The sequence below is a fragment of the Raphanus sativus genome, chromosome 5 (assembly GCF_000801105.2).
Source record: "Raphanus sativus cultivar WK10039 chromosome 5, ASM80110v3, whole genome shotgun sequence".
In the NCBI taxonomy this organism is placed as follows: domain Eukaryota; kingdom Viridiplantae; phylum Streptophyta; class Magnoliopsida; order Brassicales; family Brassicaceae; genus Raphanus; species Raphanus sativus.
This window is the reverse complement of record NC_079515.1, coordinates 5,622,437-5,646,673: the sequence shown is the minus strand read 5'-3', so window position 1 is coordinate 5,646,673 and position 24,237 is coordinate 5,622,437. Positions and strand designations below refer to the sequence as shown.

Below are 24,237 nucleotides of genomic sequence, written 5' to 3'. Positions count from 1 at the left end.
CAGGTTGATTGAACAGATTTATTTATTTTTGTGTGTTTTACTCAGTGCCCGTCTTGGAAATACGAAGGCTGGAAGCAAATAAAAATTAAGGCCGACTTCGACCAAAAAAAAAAATCAAGGCTGATTAACTAGGTTCATTAATCTTTAAAAAATGCAAACTATATTTTAATTAAACAAAAAATGGGAGGTATCGAAATCCTTACCTAGCTTCAATTTTCAGCTCTAAATACCACTAGCCTACTTGAGACTTATAAGATTTTTTGGCGGATTAGTTTGTTAGATAATATACGGCCAGAAGCCCAAGCTTCTAGTGCTTCTCATCAGGGTCGGTACTGGTTTTACTACGTACACGTTAACGGCTATGCTTATTTAAGCTCAACACCCAAATATAACAGCCCTTAAATTGTTATTCTAGGTTTATGTTAATTTTTTTTCTTGTGAAATAGCTGTAGGTTTATATCGTAAAATAATGATTGAAACTTGAAAGGGTGAAACTTTAAAAGTTTTGTGGTTAATACAAAAGAAATAGCTTATTGTACATATTTGGGCATGTGTTTAACATACACTATAGAATGAGAAAAATAGCAAAGTGAAAATGGTGTGGGAAAGAACCGCAAACTGAATATTCTATTAGTTAATGCTATAGGGATCAAAAGCACATAAGTTTATTTCCACTTTCACATTTACACGAAAATATCTCAAACACCAAAAGTATTAAGACATAGATCATACATGATACTGGAATATGTCAAAAGTAATTATTAATATGTGGCCAACTTGAAGATATCTTCACATGGTGTTTTTTTTATAATTTGTTTGCTTGTTCACGTTCTCTTCCAAAATTATAGAAACCCACTAATAATGTTCTTGTTGGAATCAAATTATAGTATATATACTATAATATGTGTGTATACAATAAGTGTAGCTTTGTAATTTTAGAACTATTGCGCATAAAATAAGCTTAATACGATTTTTTTTTTCAGAAAAAGAGACTTAGTAAAAAAATACGAGAATAAATAACAGTTGTGAAAGTTCACTGGAAGCAAAAACGTATTCGGAAAAAACTTCATTGGATACGGCGAAATGTTACGGTGGATTCCAGTGGAATTTATAATCCTTAAACCGTTTACTGCTGCCGTCCACGTATCAATACTCTAATGTTTATAATAAACAAAGTAGATGTGACTTTTTTCCCAACCAATTCTAGCCTAACTACTTTCCTTTAGTAGAAGGTTGGTACCTATGTTTAATATATTGGCAGTAACTACTTACTCCTACCTTATTTGGATCCGGCATTGTGATTCGTGGAAACTATATGCTAACATCTGATATTTTTTGTTTTCTTATACAGTTTCTTATAACAAAAATAAAATAAATGAATCATTCTATGAATTTATTAACGAGGCTCTTGGTGAATATAAAAAGTGTCATGCATGTGGTGGTATTGTCAGGTTCCACATATAACATATGTATGCATTAAAGTTATTCCCATAACGGTATAGTTTGGGGACATGATTGTCGACTCAGCGGACTATGTATCCATCCTAGCATGGCGAAGGCGGACCTTCCCATAATGATGTCCAATAAAAATGGTATTGCAACTCTGTTTATTCGAAGTTTACAAAAAAAAAACTCTGTTTATTCGAAGGTAAATAAAATTAGATTGAAAGTTAAATGTATAAATATTTCTTGGAAACAAATTTATGATTGAAATCCAAAATGAAAAGAGTAGCAAAACTATACAGTTATACACTTTTAGGGTTGATAATCAGAAATGAAAAGGGTCGCAAATCTACTATACCATTTTATCATTTTCTACTAATTATCAAAGTATTTCCAATGTACACTTCTATATTTTTTTCAAAATAGAAATCTCCTTTTATAGAGGTGAATTTGATTCACTGTTTATGCTATATAATAGATCTTTTCTATTTTAGAGGAAAATATAGAGGAATTATACTTTTTGTCTCTATATTTAGAGATGAAAATAGTAATTCTTTATATTTTCTCCAATAAATAGAAAAACTCTATAATAAAGATATACATTGGAACAAATCCATCTATTTAATAGAGTTTCTCTATTTTAGAGGAAAATATAGAGATAAAAATATAAGTGGGTTGGAAATGGTCTAATAGCATGGTTTTCATTATTGATAATGTAGCTATTAGCTAAGCTAAAAATAATGTTCGAAGTCATTAGGGAGTAGAATCCATGGTTTGTATATACACAGCGGCAGAACTAAAACTATTTTTAAATAGGATTATAATATTTAAATTTAATATTTAAATTATTATATATTATAACAAAAAATATTTTTTTACAAATTAATGAGGGTATATGAAAATTTATATATAAGTTAGTGGGATCAAATGTCAAATTTTAATTAAACATTATAAAAAAAAAGAAAAATAGACTAAATTTTTCCCCAAGTTTAGTGGGGTCACTTGACCCTACAAGGCCCTCTATGCCTCTTTATAAAACTTGATATCTCCTTGTGATTTGTTCTCTGCGTTAGCTTGTACTGACTCTTGTGAATTGTCGATTGAGCGTAGTTTGCTTTATTTGGCTCTTCGTCGAATAGGAGAGACCAGAACAATTAGCTAGCTAGTATTAGGAATTTACTGCTGTTCTCGACATTGTAGTCTATGTTTTTTTAGAACGACACTGTTGTCTATTTTGCTCTTTAACCATAAGAAAATGGGGGGGGTAAGCCTTTTTTCAAAAAAAAAAAAAATGGGGGGGGGGGGATGGAAAGACTAATATTAAATATAGATGCAAGTAAGCGATAAAGAAATTTAAAGTATTAGTATTTTTTGTTTTTCTTTTGGCAGAAAACAGAAAACTAAACGCAAAACATTAAACACCCCTGCAATTTTACTGAAAAGCTAGAAGGATATGAATTGATGTAAGTTAAGTTAACAATCATAGTATAATGTTTATTTGTAAGACTTAAATTTAACAAGTTCTAGCTCTTTTTCCCCGAAATCGGTGTAAACTTTTACGTAAGAAAATTTTAAATTGTCAAATCATCAATAAAGCATCAAATGATTCGCTCAACGAAATGTCCAATGATATTCTCATTAACAGTATGTGTTAAGAAGCATCAAATGATTTGCTCAACGAAATGTTTAATGATATTCTCATTAACAGTATGTGTTATAAGTTTATAACTTTATATGCATATGTCGGCATAAATAATAATACTGTTATCTTTTATATGCGAGAAAACCACGTGCCAGATGGCAGCAAATGGTAGTTATGACCACCAACCATCGAACCAAAACTACCAAATGATAGCTCAAGTATGTTAATTTGTCTAAAGATACAAAAGTAATAATTGCTAAAGAGTGGCAAGAAGTATTGAGGGGACCCCTGTGCTTTCAACTATTTGAAATTTAATAATCAAAGAATATACAGCATTTTAGCATTCTGTTGTTTATTGAGCTTTTACATGTGTTACTATGCAATATATTGGGAAGTCAAGACAGTTCCATGATTCATGAAAGGAAAAAAAAAATATATATATATATATTCACATAATTGAAGGGTTATATATGCATTATATTCACATATGTTTCCTTTGTACGTATAACTTTTTAAAATTTCAAACTTTGCATAAACACATACATGTCCATTAACACTTGGCTATTTTCTAAAGTTGGACTCCCTCTCAAATGTAAACTCCAACGAGATAATTGGTTGATATTGTCTAGGGCACGTGTTCACACATTGTACGTCGGGCATAAGATCGTTGTTGTGGATAAAAGAGAGATGCCTATTGCAAATAGAAAATAAAATTTCAAATTAATTATTTTCCTTTTAAAATGTAAAAGTTTTGGGGAGAGTGACGAACAAGATGATGTATACCACTATAATCGTGCCTCATATATATTCTATAAAGGATAAATGCCAATAATGCACGCCACATTACTTATACTTCTAAAACTTCAGCATACCTGTATCCACACATTATACTAACTAACTAGAAACTACCATATATTAGTGTCATGGGTCCAAAAGTATAGATTCAGATTTTACTTGGACATCATCAACCTTCGCCATATTAAACTAATCGGTTCATTTGAATATTTGATGCTACATTTATTTATAGATTTTTAAGTGTAAAGCTCCACATAAAGAAACCAACAGAATTAAAACATCTGGGAGAACTTGTGTTGTGTGGAGTCGACCTTTCAGCGTTAAGATAGGCCAATCATGTTTTTCCTTGATTGTATTAATTAGTATTATTGGTATACTACAGTACAAACTTCTTTTTATCTCGACGGAATATAGTACAATTCTTTTTTTTTTAATGTTTAAGCACTATGTTATATTATTATCAGACTCTAACATCCATCATATTGGATGTTCCCGTGAATATCACACATTCACTGATTAAGATGTTACCCCTTTTTTTTACTAATAAATAGTAAAACAAAAAAATTTGGTTTGATATTTTTGAAACAAATCTTTGGTTTTCTTTCTATACATAGCAAAATACAGTTTTGTAGACGTGTAATTTCCTACGGATACAAGACCAAAAAGCGATGTTGATATATGATTTGCACAAACAATGTAGCAGACAATTTTTCTGTGAAATTTGCTCTATTTAATTACTTTTTAATTAGGCTTTTCTTAAGCGACAAGAATTTCTGACGTTGTACAGAAGTCAAACTTATAGAATCTCAGAGATAATAAGAAGTCATTCTCTTATTCAATCACAACAACAACAATAGCTTTAAGAACAAGTCTCTTAAGCTTTTGGTTCAAACTCACACAACTCTTAGTTTTAATAACACACACGACAAGGCTTTATATATAGCCAACACAAAACCTATTCCTAGTTGATAAACACAAACACATAATGATCATTATCCATAAGAGATCATTATCCAACTAGGACTCCTTTAACTTGTCGGCTAAGGCTTCTTTAAGTCCAAGCTTACAACATTTTCCCCCTTAAGCTTGAACTTGCTCACATCTTCAACTCCAATCATACTTCTCATTTGAATGAACTTGATCCTTCCTAGAGGCTTAGTCAATATGTCTGCCTTTTGTTCACTCCCTGGTACATGCTCAACCTCAACTTGCTCGTTCTCAACACACTCACGAATGAAGTGAAAACGTCTATGAATATGCTTGCTCCGGCCATGGAAAACAGGATTCTTTGCAAGCTGTATTGCTGACTTGTTGTCAACCCGAATGATCACCCGCCTGCACGGCTCATCCAAGACTTCACTGAGCAGTTCCTGCAACCACACGGCTTGCTTGGCGGCCTCTGTTGCTGCCATAAACTCTGCTTCACAGCTGGATAGTGCCACAATCTCCTGCTTTGTAGAACACCAAGTTATAGGACTATTCCCGAGATAGAACACATGTCCAGTTGTGCTTTTGCCATCATCCATATCCAAGTTATGAGAGCTATCATTGTATCCTATAAGCTTCACACTCTGTTTTCGACAAAACTGCAGTCCCTGTTCACAAGTTCCCCGTAAATATCTCAAGACCTGTTTCAAACCAGCTCCATGAGACTCCTTTGGTTCCTGCATATAACGGCTTAATACTCCCACGCTAAAGGAGAGGTCTGGCCGAGTATGCAACAGATACCGTAGGCAACCAATGCTACGGCGGTATTCCTTCTCATCTATGCTCTTCTCATCTGTTGCTTTAGAGTAACTTGAGTTCATCTCCATAGGTATATGTGTAGAGTTACACGATGCCATACCAGTTTCTTCAAGTATCCTTCGTGCATAACGATCTTGTTTTAGCACAATTCCATCTTCACCTTGAATCACCTCAATACCCAAGTAGTAGCTTAGTAACCCAAGATCGCTCATTTCAAATCTAGACGCCATCTCACTCTTGAAACCGTCTATCAATCTCATATAAGAACCAGTCACCAAGAGATCATTTAAGTATACGACCACAATAAGTAGCTCACCTTTTATCTCCTTTCTGTAAAGTGAAGGCTCTTTGTGACATCTATGAAACTTCATCTCTTTTACCAATAATTGGTTCAGTTTTATATTCCACGCTCTTGGTGCTTGGCGTAGACCGTAAAGTGCTTTCTTGAGTTTATAAACCTTGTCCTCCTGTCCTTTGACAACAAAACCTTGTGGCTGGCTCACATACACTTCTTCTAGTAGGTCTCCATGGAGGAATGCAGTTTTGACGTCTAAATGGTGGATGCTCCATCCGTTAGAGGCAGCTAAACCAATGATCAACCTTATCGTTTCAATACGTGCTACAGGGGCAAAGACCTCATCATAATCGATACCATGCTTTTGTACATACCCTTTTGCAACCAAACGAGCTTTGAATTTATTTATACTTCCATCCGCATTCCGCTTCACCTTGAAGACCCACTTTAGCCCAATTGGTTTTGCACCTGCAGGTAGATCAACGAGATCCCAAGTTCCATTTTTTTCAATTGAATGCAGCTCGTCTTTGCAAGCATCAACCCATACTTTCAAGCTCTTCGCCTCATTAAAGTCATATGGTTCTTCATTTACCAACATCAGCAAACGTTCACTCTCCAGCTCTGCTAACAGTACATAATTATCAAGATAAGCGGGTGTTGTTCTCACTCGAGATGATCGTCGTAGAACAGGTTCATTATCTCCTTCATCGGCTACATACTCTTCTTCGTCATCTTCTTCAGATATTGTAACATTCTCATCGTTTTCTTCTACTGTATTATCACCAACTTCACCTACAGCACTCGTATTCTCACTTGACACTCGTTCCACGATAAACTCTCCAGAAACAGAGAGCTCTGTTTCACTTGTCTTACTCCAATTCCATTCTGTTTCTTCAGCAAAGTGGACATCCCGGCTTACTACTATGCGTTTAGTATCAGGGTCTAGTAGCCGGTAAGCTTTTGTTCCTGGTTCGGTTCCCAAGTGAACCAACTTCCTCGACCTATCATCAAGCTTTCTTCTTCCTGGAGTCTCTGCCCGTGCATATCACACGCACCCAAACACCTTTAGATGACTTACATTAGGCTTTCTTGATCGCATCATCTCATATGGTGTCTTTCCTGTCAAAGCTCTTGTAGCCAGGCGATTGATCAGATACGTGGAGTGTCTTATAGCCTCACCCCACATTTGGTTTGGTACATTCATATGTTTAAGTATACTCCTCGTCATCTCTAATAGGGTACGGTTCCGTCTCTCCACTACTCCATTCTGTTGTGGGGAGTACGGTGCGTTAAGTGACGTGTAATGCCATTTTCATCACAGTAGGAACCAAACTCTTGAGATACAAATTCTCCTCCACGGTCTGTTCTAAGCATCTTGATTTTTTTCTGTGTTTCTTGCTCAACAATCTTCTTGAAGGTTTTAAACTTCTCGAAAGCTTCACTCTTTTCTCTTAGCAGGATAGTCCACATATATCGGGTATGATCATCAATGAGTACAAATATGTAACGCTTCTGACCTGGTGTGGGTGGAGAAATCGGACCGCACAAGTCCCCGTGAATTAACTCGAGTGAATCATTAGCGCGGAACGCCGTTGCTTGTGGGAAGGTTTTTCTTGCTTGTTTTCCAAGTAGACAGGACACACAAGTTTCTTTCTTAATAGAAATATCTGGAACTCCATTCACTAGTTCTTTCTTTATCATCAACCTTAGTGTCTCAATGTTAACGTGACCAAGCCGAGAGTGCCACAAGGAAGACTTTGTTGCTGCTGTTATCTGTAGGCATTGTAGACGATCAACATTCAACACAACTTTGTAGAGTCGGCTCGCACTTCGTGTAGTTGAAACCATAAGATCACCATATCTATCAAACAGAGCCAGTATGTTATTCTTCATACGGACCTCACATCCTACTTCGGTTGCTTGTCCCAAACTAATGATATTACTTCTTAATCCTGGAATATAATACACATTAGTCAAAATTTTCTTTTCACCGTTATCAAGTACAAACCGAATTGATCCTTTTCCTCTGATATCAATTCGAGAATCATCACCAAACCTCACTTTTCCTGTCACAGTTTCATCAAGTTTATAGAAGAACTTTCGTTCTCCACACATGTGATTTGAGGCGCCATTATCAAGATACCATATCTTCTCTGTGTCATGGCTTGAGTCAAAAACAGAAGGATTCACCTTTCTTTCGTTGAGATAAACTATCTCATGTACCATCAGTTCATCGGCGGCTTGAGTGTCATCGTCCTTTTTCTCAACTGTCTCTTGTAGTTTCAGTTTCTTATCCGGGCAGTCAGACGCATAGTGACCTTGTTTGTCGCATGAGAAGCATGTAATGTATGACAAGTCTCCACTGTAGCGCTGTCGATATGCCTCTCTCTGACCCTGAAACGTTCGTCCACGTCCTCTTCCTCTCCATGACGAGCGACCACTTCTTCCTCGGCCTCTGTTTCCTCCATAGTTCTCTGAGTCAGCGTACATAAGCTTTGTTTGATCATCACTCTGTTCTTCTTCCTCATCTTTGATTTTCTCTTCATAAGTCTTGAGTCTTCCCACTATTTCTTCAAAACTTGTTTTGTTAAGGTCGAGAAACTGTTCGATTGAGGCAATGATCTGAATGTATCTTTTTCTCGGTAAGCTCTTCAAGAATTTCTTCACAATTTTGGGCTCATCAATTACTTCTCCCAAAGCCGCAGCTTTTGAAGTGATTTCAGAAAGCTTTCCGACGAATGCATCAATGCTATCTCCATCACTCATCTTTACCTTGTCAAACTCAGCCATCAGAGTTTGCAGTCTAGCCTCTCTTACTCTTTCTGCTCCAAGGTTTCGTGCCTTTATCGCCTCCCACACATCTTTTGCAGTGTTGACGACGCCAATCTGTAATACCAAGGCTTCAGGTATGGATTGAAACAAGAATGCTATCGCCTTGTTATTCTTCTTCATATCCTTACTGCCAGGATCTATGGTTTCCCACACTTCACTAACCTTAAGAGCAATCGTCATCTTGATGCTCCATACAGTATAGTTAGATGTAGTTAACATCGGAAATTTGACTGCAGAATGTCCTGGTTCCTTGTTCTTCATAATGTCGTCTTTCTCGTCTGCCATGGCTTCGTATTGAATTTGCTAGGATCTTTGTTATGCTCTGATACCAAATATAGAATCTCAGAGATAATAAGAAGTCCTTCTCTTATTCAATCACAACAACAACAATAGCTTTAAGAACAAGTCTCTTAAGCTTTTGGTTCAAACTCACACAACTCTTAGTTTTAATAACACACACGACAAGGCTTTATATATAGCCAACACAAAACCTATTCCTAGTTGATAAACACAAACACATAATGATCATTATCCATAAGAGATCATTATCCAACTAGGACTCCTTTAACTTGTCGGCTAAAGCTTCTTTAAGTCCAAGCTTACAACAAAACTATTAGTTAGGGTTTCAAGCTAAAATCTTCACCCAGTAGACCAGTACCTAAATAGACATACAGTATATGGATGTGATTAAAATTAATATGCAGAAATATGCTATGTTTCAAAACCTTACCGAGGACGTTTTAGATTATTAACAGTTATATATTATTAACTAGTTTTAATATTTACAATATACAATAAAAATCCGTCTGCAGGCAAGCTGCAATGAACGACTTAAGATGATATGGAAACTTTGCACATGATTGAAAGCCACCAAATGGATAAAGGGACCGGTTTTGTTTCTTTGTTTCTCCATATTTTTGGGGATTTTACGAATTGAAATCATTCAATCATCATCGTCATATTCCCATAAGACATAAAAATGTCACAATCAGGCACGCGAAAAAACCTCTGGACGTATTAGAGGTTTCGAAGGTCGAGAAAGACACAACCACGTGACCGTCAACTTAACCACAAGCCCAGTCTCAGAGGGCACTAACTGATTAAGAAGCAGAACACAACATTCTCTCCACATCTCTTTAATGACATGAAAACAATGCTTCTTATATATATGCCGCCAAAATCAATCCGCCGCCATATTGGAACTGCAACTTCTGATCAGGGATCAGTGACACAAATAATTACATTTTAATCAAATAACGTAACACAGAGACTTGCTGAACCATCATCTCTTTTGAGCATGCTAAATCGATTAGATATATATATACGACAAACTTTTAAAACAAGATGTGAAATTCTCATTACATAGTCTAGTTAGGTAAATATTAAGAATTTAAAGACAAACCAATCAAATGTTCAAAACGACCATAAGCTCATATCAGACAATCTTGAACTCCACAAACGTTCCAAAGAAATGAAACCTAATAATGCTTATTCTTCTTTTTAGACGTAAAATCACACATTTCTGTTTCGGATATGCTTCTCAGCTTCCACGGACTTACTTGAGGATGACAACTGAAGAAAGGCTAGTTAAAAATTATCGAGCTCTCGCAAAGATCACAACTCCGGCATAGAGTACTGTCCACAAAGAAGACGTTACATATCCAGTAATGAAAGCAATTCAGCCAAAGACTAAGAACAGAAATTGCATCTATATTATATTATCACAAAATGAACGCCTTGTCGTTTCTATGTTCACTCTCTATAGAACGTGGTACCTTGATATATACCTTGTCGTGTGTTCCGCTGCTACTAACGGCCCAGGTTCGTCTCAGTTTTCGATAACCGCCCCATATTGTAATAAGTTGTAAAGGCTTTAGTGAAATAAGGCCCATTATAATTTTCCTGGCCCAGGTGCCTTTTTTGAAAAGTAATTTGCTTATTTTTCTTAGTCGTTGACAGTTATTACGAACTCGCCGGTAACACTTGAGAGTGGAAACAGAACGAGGAGCGAGCGAGCGAGCGAGCGGCGGAGATCTGTTATCAAACCCGGCGGGAGGATTGTTTAAGGATGATCGGGCGTCGTGCTGGAACGAATCGAGCGGGTATGAGGAGGGACGACTCCATTCTGACTCGGTTCGTTGACTCAGTGTTTTCTCTATTCCGATTAGCTGAGTTCGAGATCCTGTTTGTGCTATTCTTCGTCATAGCCTACGTCATCTTCAAGGATCTGGTAACGACCGTGTATCAAATTGCTTTTAATTCATCTGGATTTCTCAATTTTGATTTGAGTTTTTGTGAATATTTGCAGACGGCGAGACCCGAGTACAATCGGATTCTTGTTGAGAAACCCGGTGGATGGCCGTTCTAGTTGGATACAACTCATACATGTTTGTTTAGTGCGTATATGCTTGTACAACGGCAATGAACTGCTTAGCGTTCTTCTCTCGTAGTAAATGTTGTTTGTCACTTTGTTCAATCGCTCAATGTAATTCTCCTTCCTTAGTTTTAATGCTTTGGTTTCGTTAAGATCGTTCGGATTTTGAGTCAGTTGAGCTCAATTAGGAGGTGATATTGATAGATAATCTCATGTTTCGGCAGTGTATTTGTTTTTAGTTTTTATATAAATTGTATCGTAGAAACATGCAACTGTTTGTTTACGCGAGAAGAATGGAATGTAGGTAGAAAAGAAGCCAAATAACATTACAGAATCACTAGGCATCGTTTTGCGATTCAGACATAAAAGGAGAAACAAGTTTTAGATAGGTAGCAAAGTAGACCGAATCAGAATATGAGAGAAAGTGTAGCCACATATTACATTACATGTTCTCTGGTTGTTTTTGGTGTCTCTCTATAACCTGGCCGAAGGACGTGGAGTGTCCCATTCGGTGGTGATGTGGTTACGGGTGATTTCCTTGAGAGACCTGCACCCACTTAACGCCATTGTCAGCTCGAACTCATCGCGTAGCATTTGCAGCACTTTTCTGACTCCAGCCTCTCCTTCAGCAGCAAGTGAGAATACCACTGGTCTTCCAATCTGTCATAAAAATAAAAGTGTTATTACTATCAAAGGTCTCAAGCAGCTTTCTGGTAGATTAAAGAGATACGATATGCTTACAAATATCCCGGAGGCTCCAAGAGCAAGTGCCTTGAAAACATCGGTGCCACGTCTAACACCACCATCTAAGAAGACAGGGATACGTCCTTGTGTCGCTTTGACAACCTGAACACATGACAACAAAGCTCTGATGTTGCTGACCGAAAACCACTTAACACCAATTTGATATTATGGTCTGAGAGTGATGATGTACCTCTTCCAGGGCTGAGATTGTTGCAGGGACATAGTCAAGCTGGCGAGCTCCATGGTTTGACACAATGATCCCGGCTGCTCCAGCTTGAACCGCTATCCTTGCTGCACGAAAGGTAATTATCGTTGGCCTTGCCTAGTTAGCTATTTTTTTCACAAAAAAAAATCAAGTGAAGAAGAAACATTTGTTTGTCATATGGTAAACTCACCATCCTCTCCTGTAATAACACCCTTGACAAGAATCGGCATTTTGGTAATTGTCTGGAGCCACTGGACATCCTGTTTGTTTAAATGAAAGTTTAAGAGTTGTCTTAAAACAAGTTAAAGTACTCGGTTTGGGCGTTTTTCTCTTAAAAATTATTGTATTCTCTTACCTTCCAGCTCAAGGTACGGTCAATTTGACCAGCAACATATGAAGCCAAGCCAGAGTCATTGGCCTGCAGGTTGAAAACAGAACAAGCTCAAGAAACGTAAACACAACAAGACTGCTTTTAACACTTGTTCTGAGAAACATATTTAGACTAATGATTGATGGTATCTTATGGATGCTTACCTCGTCCATCTTTCCGAGGTCAAGACCTTCAAAGTTCTTCAATGTCAGGTTTGGAGGCAAAGTAAATCTGTAGTAGAAGAACGCACAATCTCTTTATACTTTCTGGCTCTGTATTTAAAAACCAGTCATATTTGATTTTACCTGTTCTTGATATCAGACTCTCTGCGACCTAGCCTTGGGGTGTCTACAGTGAGAGCAATGGCTTTGAACCCTGCTCTCTCAGCTCTTCTCACCAGCTGCTCAACGACGTTCCTGTTCTTGTATACCTACTCGGAACAATCATAACGTGTCAAGTGTGGCCGGATTTTTACGACAAAGTAACTGAGAGATTACTTACATAGAGCTGGAAAAAACGAATCCCTGGCCCTGTGGAAGCAACTTCCTCAACACTGGAAGTAGCCCATGAAGATAGCGTCTGAAAGCATCATGTAACAACAACTCAAACCAGAGACATGCGTATGCTGCGTTTATGTATCTTCCTTTTTTTTAATCTTTAGTAATCAGTTAATATAACATACCATGATGGTTCCAGCAGCAGAGGCAGCTCTAGCCGTAGCGTATTCTCCTGTATTAGTTTTCCATCGTACTCGTTAGAGCTTAAGCCTTAGTCTCTCTACTGATGCTAATACTACTTTCCACTCTCTACGTTATTTTTATTTCTACAGAATGTTTACCTTCCGGGTGAGCCATCTTCTGCATGGCAGTAGGAGCAACCATGATGGGCATGGAGATCTTGAACCCCAATATGGTTGTTGTCATATCAATCTTGCTCACATCAATCAGAATCCGTGGACGAAAGCTGTTAAAACATTACACATCAAGTCATATTTTTTGTGAAACCATTTAAGAAAAAAAAGTATATTGTCTAAAAAAGAACAGAGGAAAACTAACAGGATCCTTGCAAAAGCGTTTCGGTTCTCTTGAAGAGTCCATTGGTCCTCTGCTCCGGAGGCATAGTAGTCGTATACCATCTTTGGCAACTTCTCCTTTGCAATCGCTTCATACTCGGTAACGTTTGTGATCTCCATTTTCAGATGTTAATCTGTCAAGACATCAAGAAAAGCGGCTTGGGTTAGTTTCTCTGTTGTAAATATTCAGACAAAGTCTTATCCAAACATGTCCATGAACGCTGTTTGGTATTAAAAAAATAGAATCTCTCACTCACCTTTGACGGGGAAATAAGCTCTCCGGAGAGAATGAAAGTTGTGACTGGTAAAGAAACCTTATATAATTTTTATATATCTCAACGTTAATATGTTGTGATGGGTTAACTTTTTAGCTTGTGGATTCTGTAAACAGATGAAAAAAATTGTTGGCAATAGAAACTGATAAGGGATTAGATTCTTAAGGTTAAGAATGGATAAGGAGATACGGACAAAGATCAGATGGAATGTGTGTGTGTCTAATTCATTAAGCCACTTTGTGTGTTTCTTAGATTTTCTTTCCTATTATCGTTCGTTCCTAATAATTCGTAAGCCATTTGTTTTTTTTTAATTTGTTTTTGTTTTTTCACAATAAATCCAAGAGTTGATGAAATTAAAGCTAAAGCATGCAGAGGAAGAACTGGGTTCATGAGCCGAATGATACAAAATAATTAATAGGCCTAACTATTAACATTCAAGCCCAAACTTCTCACACCTTTCTGGCCTTTTGTACTATTTGAATGAGCGGTTGTTCTGATGCTAGAGAATATGAATTTAGGACCTATGTTTACATTGCATTCTTCTCTACCTATATTGCCCTTTGTAGCAGTTATAAATCTTCTTCAAAATAAGGTTTATATCTATGTTCTTGCATTGTATTGTTATGTGAACCGATCGCTAGATGTCTGTATTGTACAAGGAAGAAGAATGAGACTGAAGGTAGAGAAGTAGCCAAATAGCATATAAGTATAGGGTTTGAGAAAAACAGCAGAGTAGACGCCAAAGTGGCTTATCAGAAGAATATCAATGGCTCTATGTTGTTGCTGTTCTCTGGTTTTTTGTTTTGTTTATTTTGGCCTCTATAACTTAGGCAAATGGCGTGGAGTGTCCCACTCGGTGACAATGTGGTTGCGAGTGATTTCACTGAGAGACCTGCAACCACTTAGCGCCATGGTTAGCTCAAACTCATCACGTAACATCTGAAGAACTTTTCTGACTCCAGCTTCTCCTTCAGCAGCAAGTGAGAATACAACTGGTCTTCCAATCTGATAATTTGAGCATAAAAGATAAATGTGTTATTACTACTGTCAATGGTTTCAAGCAGCTTTCTGGTATAACTCATGATGCTTACAAATATCCCAGAAGCTCCAAGTGCAAGTGCCTTGAAAACATCAGTGCCACGTCGAACACCACTGTCTAAAAAGACAGGAACTCGTCCTTGTGTCGCTTTAACAACCTGAACACATGTTGGACGTTTATGAAAAACACAAGCTGATGTTTGTAGTTGATGACAATGATGTATACCTCTTCAAGGACTGAGATGGTTGCTGGAACATAGTCAAGCTGGCGACCTCCATGGTTTGATACAATGATCCCCGCTGCTCCAGCTTGAACCGCTATCCTTGCTGTACGTTGACCTAGTTAGGTATCTTTACTAAACGTAAGTGAAGAAGACATTTGTCTGTGAGATGGTATAACCTTACCATCTTCTCCTGTGAGAACACCCTTGATTAGAATCGGCATGTTGGTGATTGTCTGGAGCCACTGGACGTCCTGTTGGTGAAATCTGAATCAAGTTTTCTGTTTTGTTAGACTAACGTAAGACTTGTTGTATTCACTTACCTTCCAGGTCAAGGTACGGTCCAAGCCAGAGTCATTGTCCTGCAGGTGGAATCATGCTTTTAGACTTGTTGCATGAGTGGTTCCTTGCCACTATATAGACCTATTGATAGATGCTTACCTCGTACATCTTTCCAAGATCAAGACCTTCGATGTTTTTACGTGTCAGGTTTGAAGGCAAAGTAAACCTGTATTAGGAAGACCCACACACCGTTAATCAGCTACATGTTTGAATCCAATCAACTATGATCACATTTTTCAGTTGACGTTGCTTTACCTGTTCTTGATATCAGACTCTCTGCGACCTAAACTTGGGGCGTCTGCAGTGAGAACAATGGCTTTGAACCCTGCCCTCTCAGCTCTTCTCACCAGCTGCTCAACCACTTTCCTGTTCTTGTATACCTACTCGGAACAATCATCATGTGTCAACCAACAAGCTAGTGTGACCACCTTTGTAATAACAAGTGATATAAATTACTTACATGTAACTTGAAAAACCGGATCTGGAAAAACCGGATCCCTGGCCCTGTGGCAGCAACTTCTTCAATGCTCGAAGTAGACCATGAAGATAGTGTCTGGAAACCATCATGGGAGAAAAGAACACAAACCAGAGGCACGATTATGCATAGATGGTGGTTTAAGAAACTTCAAAGACCAAAAACGTTAATAAATCTTTGCTTTGTCTAAAACCACTCGTGATAACATCGTAACATACCATGATGGTACCAGCAGCGGATGCAGCTCTAGCCGTAGCACATTCCCCTGCATTAGTTTTTATTAAAACAAGCCTCAGGCTTTGCTTCTAGCTATATACACTAAAGCAAGGTTTCACTCTCTCCATAACTCGGTTTCTACAAATGTTTCAGAAATAGGGCTTGGCTTTTTACCCCATACCCGAACCCGTATCCAAACCCGATCAAAAAAACTTGAATTGAGATCCGAATTGAAATATCAAAATGTCCAAAAAATCCGAATAAATATCCAAAGATAATCAAACATATATATACTTACACTATATTCCTAGTTTATTTCTCTCATTTTATTCAAAATATTTATTTTGATACTGCATGGAATATAATTTGTTATTCACTTAAAATACATGTCAAACTTTTTATTTTATGTATTAACAAAAATTGCATAAAATCAAAACAACAGAGTCTGGTGCCTTTTTGTTCTTCCAAAATTGTATCTCCAATCTATTAAAAATTAGAAAATCAGTTAAATCTTGACAAACAAAAAGAAAATCAGTTAAATTAATCCTAAAATTATAAGAATAAGACACTTGAGTAAATAATAATTTTGAACTTTTTCCAAATCTAAATATCCAAGTCCAGTTTGAAATAATTGAACTCTAATTTAAAAAAAAATCTGAACCCACTCCGATATGTAAAAAATACCCTAACAGACTCTAGACTCACTGAAAACCCAAAATACTGTACTCGGCTCGAATCCGAAGAAGTACCCAAACTCCCAGACATAGAAATAAGGCAGACCTTCTGGGTGAGCCATCTTTTGCATAGCAATAGGAGCAACCATGATAGGCATCGATATCTTGAACCCCAAGATAGTCGTTGTCATATTAATCTTGTTCACATCAATCAGAATCCGAGGCCGAAAGCTGTTTAGACATACCAAAGGTGTATTGTAGATAATATCAAATCACCTCTTGAAAAAGTAATAAGAAAAGAATAATGTTATCTTAAAGAAAATAAAAACTGACAGGATCCTAGCAAATGCGTTTCTGTTCTCTTGAAGAGTCCATTGGTCCTCTGCACCAGAAGCATAGTAGTCGTATACCATCTTAGGCAACTTCTCCTTTGCTATCGCTTGATACTCAGTAACGTTTGTGATCTCCATTTTCAGATGTTAATCTGTCAAAAGAATTTTGAAAAGGCTCGAGTTAGTTTATAGCTGCCATACTAAATTACTAATCTCCAGAATTTAAATACAAGGTGTCTATATGTTTGGACTACACATAATAATCTCACACACCTTGATAGGAATGGAGGTCTGAGGAGAGATGAAGTGTGACTGGAAGAAGAGCTAAAGTTATATATCAAAGGGCAATTTCAATCAATAGCACTTTTTAGTTATTGACCAAAAAATTATACAACAAAAAAATGACAACATGTTTTATTAAATAGACAAAAGATTCTTGTATACTTACTTTATAGATATATGAATATAAATAAATATCTAAATAAGTAACAACGATAAAAGAAATCCGAAAATTCTTTTAAAAACTATTCTTAAAATTATCATTTTAAATCTGAATTATTATTTTTAAAATAATCTAAACTTCATTTTCAAACTCTATCCTTTAAATCTAAACCATAAATTTATATTATTATTCTTTTGTAAAAGTTTATATTAGTTATTCCTAGGTATAATCATCTTTTTATCATTTTAATAAAATATTTTAGTCATCTTGACCTTTGTATGCTCTATTTGTGATAACAATTTTTTGATGCTATTCTAGAGTATTTTTCTATATTAAAAAGGTGTTATATTTAGTTAGGTATTACATATTTGTCATGTGGTAGGTAACAGTGTAAATAATATGGATGACAAGACAAGCTGGAGGTTAAGAATTGAAAAGGAGAAACGGACAAAGGATTAGATGGGTTGGGTCCCTAAGCACAAGCAACTTGCGATTAGAATAAGGTTTTTTGACAATAGTCCTTTTTTTAGAATAAGGTTTTCTAAAGTCAAAACATTCTGATCTTATTTTTTTGTAATTTGGCGAGATTATGAAGGAGACTGGAGATGATCTATATTTTGTCATATGATTCTTCATCACTGATTTCTACAACAGAAATCAATTTCTCGGCGTTTGATGTAGTAAGAGATAGGAAAGATGAAAAAATCAGAGAGTCGTGAGAGGATTCACCACAAATATTTTTTGATATAGTATTTCTTTTCATCAGTTTTCATATTCTTTCCGGAAGCGTTTCATGCAGGCTACATCGGTTATTCTTCCAAAAATATATCAGGATCCAATTTGTCAACAGATCATTCTCATTCTCTTTCAGTTACATATCAGAACCGCTATAAAATACTTCGAGTGGGATGGCAGACCGACTTCATCCACTTCATATTTGTTATCTCCGGCGTGGTCTTGATGTCCATGATCGATGATCAGTTTCTTTGGGATTTGAAAACAATTTGAGTATTTATATACCAAAACTAACGAAACATTATCACAGTTGTTTACTTTCTTTTCATATTATTAATGGATATACCCCTATCGAAAAACTACAAAATAAGATTGTTGCGCTTAATCTTTTCTAGCAGTAGAAGACCAACATTCAAAGATCAGTCACAATGGGCAAATAAACAATTCAAAAACCAATATTTTTAAAATAGGTGTTAAGTCGGCAACTCAGTTAGATCCAAAATGATTTTCTTAAAATTCGATTTATACGATTTAAACTGGTTTAAACTGTTTAAAATCTGTTAAAATAAATTTAAATCAATCTCAATTTACTAAATATGTTAAAGTAAGCAATGATATTATTTTCAATCTATAAATTTGTCTAACTTATTATGTTTTATATATCTTATTTTGATAATTCATCATATTAATTTTATAATTAAACTTAAAAATTAGAATATGTCAAATAAATGTATTTTATACATAAAGTAAATTAATAATTTGCTAACTTTCCTGAATAATCTGTCTACTCGTTAGTCGGGCGCATAGTAACTGTTTAACGACTTTTAGAACATTGTCAAAAACCATATTTTAATATAAGGCAATTGGTATCGAATAAAGGACTCCTGGCAACCATTATGTATGAGTCAATGGCTCAGATTTGGAAATGTGTTATTTTTATTATATAAAATAGTAATATTCGTAAGGTCGTTGAAAATTGGTAATTTCATTTTTCATCTTTTTTTTTTTTGGCAACGAACTGATTTATAAATCTAAACGGGATCAAAACAAGGTAGCAATAGAGTTATGGAGAGCAAACTTGGCCAGAGAGTCAGCTGCTGAATTGTTCTCTCGGCTAACAAAAGAAACAGAAAAGAAAGCAAATGCAGTGGATAGAAACTCGATATCCATGAGAACTCCGAAAAGCTCCACCGAATATGACTTCGAGTTGATAGCTCTTGCGAGCTCCTGAGAGTCGGTTTTACACCAGACGTTGTGAATAGAGTTGCGCTTAGCTTCTTGGAGAGCTTCCCTCATAGCCAGCGCTTCCGCCATGAGGGGTGATGAAACATGAAAGACTGCCTGAGAGCCCTCCGATATGTAGCTTTGCTCCTGGTTCGCGATCACCCATCCTAGACCTGCTCGTTGTGACGCCATCCATGCCCCATCCGTGTTGCATACGAAAGTATTAGGAGGAGGGAGCGTTGCTTCAGGTAGCAGGATAGATTGGTGTCTCGTTGGCTTGAACTCAGATTGGGCAAGGATCCATTCTCTGGCTGCCGGTACCGTCTTCTCCATCACTGCCTTCGCTGATTGGGACCTGCAATCAAACACCAGTGTATTGCGGGATGTCCATATGCTCCATAGTAACCACGACGTGAGACTGCTGCTGATTCCGGTCGGAGGTACGCATAGAAGGGTCGACATGATCAGAAACGCATCATGGAGTGTCGTGATGGTAGCGAAGTCCGGTGGCGTCGTAAATGGAGCTGCCTCCCAGACCTGTTTTGCAAACGGGCACAGGAAGAAGAGATGAAGTTCTGTTTCTGGTTCTAAACAATGGGGGCAGTTTCCATTTGTTTCAATTCCTCTGTGTTGCAAGTTAACTCCAAGGGGGAGGGCGCCGCGACAGAGCTTCCATAAGAAGAGTTTGAGTTTAGGAGAAGTCTCTTCTCGCCATACAAACTTTCTCCAGTTGAAGTCTTGTAGGAGCGGTTGTAGCGGGAGGTCTTGTGTAGTTTCATCACGTCGGGCGTAGTAGCCGGACTTGACACTGTAGATGCCAGACTTTGTCTTTAGCCAACAGAAAGAGTCCTCTGCATCAAGCCTGCTTGGCTTGATTAGGTAGACTAAGGGCGCTAGTTCCGGGAGAATAGATTCCACTAGGTGGCGGTTCCATTCCCCAGTTCCTCGCTGAATCAAATCCGCAACAAAGAGGTCTCTCGTAGCTTCTGTGGGAGGTCCGAAAGGGGTCAAACGTTCTGTAGTAGATAACCAAGAGTCGGTCCACACCTTAGTTGTATTACCATTACCAATGGCTTTGCCCAATTGTAGCTTGAGAAGTTGACATCCCGCAATTACGCCTCGCCATCCATGTGAAGCTGATTTCGGACAGGTAGCAGAGAGGAAGCTAGTACTATGACAGTATTTCCCTAAAAGAAGCCGAGCAAGGAGGCTCGATGGGGAAGTCAGTATACGCCATGCGTTCTTAGCTAGCATCGCTACGTTGAAATCTTGTATTTCTCGGAATCCAAGTCCCCCCTCATCCTTATGCTGTGTAAGTGAATCCCAAGATACCCAACATATCTTCTTTACGGCGGGATCTTGATCCCACCAGAACCGGGTAAGTGCAGATTGGATCTGTTTACATAACCCAACCGGCAGTGGAAAGCATGACATGGAGTATGTCGGAATAGCGGAGAGGACCGACTTCAGCATGGTTAGCTTACCCGCAGCAGATAACCGTCGAGTGGACCAGGATGATGCGCGGATCTTGATTTTATCAACGATCGATGAAAACACATCACGTTTCTTCCTAGAGAACAGCTCCGGGAGGCCGAGATACTTGCCTACACCTCCCTCCTTCTCAATACCAAGGATGTTTTTGACCCGATCTCGGGTCTCCTGTGGTGTCTTTGACGAGAAAGAGATTGATGATTTAGAGGCGTTAATTAGCTGTCCCGAAGCACTTTCATACTCCTTTAAAGTGGCGATGAGGTAAGAACAACAGTCGGGGGAGGCTTTGGTGAAGAACATAGTATCGTCCGCAAACAGTAGGTGATTGATCCTCGGGCACTGCTGGCCAATTTTCACCCCCGTGAGTTCCCCATTTTGCTGTCCCGCTTGACACAAACCGGATAGAACTTCTCCGCATAGAATGAAGATATACGGGGAGAGGGGGTCGCCTTGCCGGATGCCTCGTTCCGGTGTTACGTGTCCTAGAGCAGAATCATTAACCAGAAAGGAGTAGGAGACTGTCGTTATGCACTCCATCACCCAATTGATCCAAATACCATCAAAACCAAGTTTCTCAAACACCAAACGGATGAAGCCCCATTCAAGCCTATCGTAGGCTTTGCTCATATCGGTTTTCACCGCTATATAACAGTGCTTCTTTGCTTCCGATCCCTTCAAGTAGTGGAGGATCTCATGAGTGATAAGTACATTATCAGCTATAGCTCGGCCCGGAAGGAAGGCTGATTGGTTCTCGGAGATGATATCATTGAGGATGGGGCGTAGACGGAGGGAGAGAAGCTTGGATATGATCTTATAATAGACGTTGCATAAAGCAATAGGTCTAAACTCCGAGACTTTGAGCGCATTCTGAATCTTTGGGATGAGGCGGACGTGTGTTTCGTTGATCGTATCCGGCATTTTCCCGGTGATGAAGAAAAGGCGGATCTCCTCCACTACAGCACTCTTCACCGCGTCCCAGTTAGCCTGAAAGAAGGAGGCTGAGAAGCCATCCGGACCTGGTGCTTTGTCGGGGTGGATTGCAAACAGTGCTTTCTTAATCTCCTTCTCTGTCGGGATCGAAATTAGAGACTGGTTTGTTGTTGCAGAGACGCGTACCGATAACGCCTTTGACACCACTTCTTCACTGTTGGACCCGACAGAGGTAAATATCTCCGAGAAGTATTGTTCGATCTCCGCCGCTATCTGTTCCTCTTCGTAGACAGGAAGCCCTTCAGTATTTTCCATGACTGTGAGCTTATTACGTGCTTTGCGTCCTTTTGAAACTGCATGAAAGAAGGCTGTGTTCTTGTCTCCCAGAGCCAGCCACATGAGTCTACTTCTCTGTTTCCAAAAGGCCTCTTCTGCCTTGTAGGCTTCAAGGAGATTCTTATTAATCCCTGCAATGACTTCGTCCGGTGATGAGTCCGCCATGGCTTTATCGAGCTTGGTTCTCAGTGATTCAATACGTTCCCTGCTATTTCTGTAGTGTTTCCGGCTCCACCGTACCAGCGCACTTCGACAGCCTGCAATTCGGTCTGCAACCGTTGCGTTAGAGAGTGAGTTCCATGTAGCCTCAATGAGATCGCGGACCTCAGGCACATCCTTAAGCCGTCTATCAAAGCGGAAGATCCTCCCCTGTTTCCTCCTAGTTGCGTCAAAAGCTGAGAATACTGGTCGATGATCGGATCCCTCGAACTTCAAATAGTGGCTACGTCCCCGAGGAAACGCATCGTACCAGGAGCTGTTCGCGAGAGTCCTGTCTAGACGGCAATATACGAGGTGTCGTCCTCGTTTACCTCTCCACGATAGGAAGTTACCGGTATGGCGGAGATCGAAAAGATCATTACGCGCCATAAATTCTCTGAAAGCTGTAAACGATCTCTCCGGTCTTGCTGGTCCACCAGATTTCTCCGAGTTGTCCACAATTTCATTGAAGTCGCCTGTAAGGAGCCAAGGACTCGATCTCTCTAGGGCTAAATCCGATATTGCATCCCAAACCTGTTGTCGCCGGGAGATTTCCGGTTCGCCATATACGAAGGTAATGTAAAAGGTGGCTCCCTTGAAGTTTACTAGCGTATCAATGTAGTTGTGGGAGTGAGCGAGGACCGTTAGAGAGACCTCTTGTGACCAGAAGAGAGCTAAACCACCACCTCCATGGCCATGAGGAGAAACTAAAAATTGATTATCCATTTGAATAGAGTCAAGCTCGTTCAGTACAAACACATCCGGATTTTTAGTTTCCATGAGGAACAAAATATTAGGACATATGGTTTTACACATATCCTTAACCCGCTGAACTGTTTCGGTGTTCCCCAACCCGCAACAGTTCCAACTTACAACAGCTAAGGAAGATCCCGCCCTAGGTGGCGAAAATCCACCCGGGGGGTTAACTGAGTAGCGGGTTGTGTGTTCCGCACTGGGTTGCCTTCCTCTTGTTCTTGCTCTTGCTCGCCCTGCTGGTTGGGAGTATCGTTTGCTGCAATCGAGGAGCGATTAACTCGATGTTGTCTTCTCCTTGAAGACCTTGCAGGAGTGGTGGCTTGTTCACCGTTTGATGAGTTGCGTACTGATGGCGAGCGTTGAGAGCGACTGAGGTTGATCTTCCTGAGGCTTGGGCCTAGCAAACCTCTCGTTGTCTGTTGGCTACGCTTGGGTTTTGGAGGGCGGTTTTGCCTGGCTCCCTCCCTAATGAGTGGAGCTGGGATAGATGGACCTGCCTCATTATCCTGTGCAAAAGAAATTTCATGTCCCGTTGTTTGAAGGTAACCCGGTTCCGGTCTGAAACAGATGAGTTGTTGTGCTGGGGATTCCGTATTTGCCGCAATCAAATTGTCGTTTGCTATCAACCTAGCAGCTGTTTCCTCCATGAGGCCATTAGCTTCACTGTCAAGAACTCGTTGGATGCGTGCTTCCCTTTCTTTAGGGTCCGGGTGATTGGTGTAGCGGAAGGTAACTTCTCTGAGTTCCTCCATTATATCCTCAGTAGTGCGGATCTGTGGTGGAGGCGTGAAGTCAGAAGCATAGAGGTTTCGTTCCAGTGGGGGACGTGGAGGGAAGGTGGTCTCATAAGGGTGTAGTGGCTGTTGTCCATTTCGGGGATTGCTTCTTTCCGGAGGAGCTGCAGATTGGGCGCTCTGAGCTCTCTGCCCCGGGGAGGAAGGTTGCTGATCCGGGAGTTGTCTTACAGCCCTCCTTTTGTTCTGGTGGGATGGTCTGTTCCTCGTATATGGTGGGGAGCCTCTAATTGTCTGCTC

At 38.9% G+C, this 24,237-nt stretch overlaps 3 protein-coding genes across 4 annotated transcripts; 1 reads left to right on the top strand and 2 right to left on the bottom strand.

Moving 5' to 3' along the window:
• Positions 1-10,713: 10,713 nt before the first annotated feature.
• Positions 10,714-11,279, top strand: LOC108863189 (uncharacterized). Its single transcript, XM_018637524.2, has 2 exons — positions 10,714-10,983; positions 11,062-11,279. Exons 1-2 carry the CDS (start codon positions 10,822-10,824, stop codon positions 11,119-11,121), a joined length of 222 nt encoding a protein of 73 aa, XP_018493026.1. The 5' UTR covers positions 10,714-10,821; the 3' UTR covers positions 11,122-11,279.
• A 149-nt stretch (positions 11,280-11,428) lies between these two features.
• On the bottom strand, positions 11,429-13,934 carry LOC108863187 (glycolate oxidase 1). Of its 2 annotated transcripts, XM_018637519.2 has the most exons (12): positions 13,776-13,934; positions 13,502-13,652; positions 13,285-13,409; positions 13,129-13,175; positions 12,948-13,025; positions 12,752-12,876; positions 12,611-12,677; positions 12,432-12,494; positions 12,267-12,336; positions 12,062-12,162; positions 11,869-11,973; positions 11,429-11,787 (listed from the first exon to the last, which is right to left on the bottom strand). In XM_018637519.2, exons 2-12 carry the CDS (start codon positions 13,636-13,638, stop codon positions 11,602-11,604), a joined length of 1,104 nt encoding a protein of 367 aa, XP_018493021.1. In that variant the 5' UTR covers positions 13,639-13,652; positions 13,776-13,934; the 3' UTR covers positions 11,429-11,601. The 2 variants fall into 2 exon arrangements, with proteins under 2 accessions (XP_018493021.1, XP_018493022.1); XM_018637520.2 differs by lacking the exon at positions 13,776-13,934 and having other exon boundaries at positions 13,498-13,613.
• Positions 13,935-14,467: 533 nt separating this feature from the next.
• LOC108863188 (glycolate oxidase 2) lies at positions 14,468-17,486 on the bottom strand. Its single transcript, XM_018637521.2, has 12 exons — positions 17,365-17,486; positions 17,093-17,243; positions 16,866-16,990; positions 16,088-16,134; positions 15,855-15,947; positions 15,650-15,774; positions 15,494-15,560; positions 15,376-15,414; positions 15,237-15,306; positions 15,058-15,158; positions 14,885-14,989; positions 14,468-14,798 (listed from the first exon to the last, which is right to left on the bottom strand). Exons 2-12 carry the CDS (start codon positions 17,227-17,229, stop codon positions 14,613-14,615), a joined length of 1,095 nt encoding a protein of 364 aa, XP_018493023.1. The 5' UTR covers positions 17,230-17,243; positions 17,365-17,486; the 3' UTR covers positions 14,468-14,612.
• Between the last annotated feature and the right edge of the window lie 6,751 nt (positions 17,487-24,237).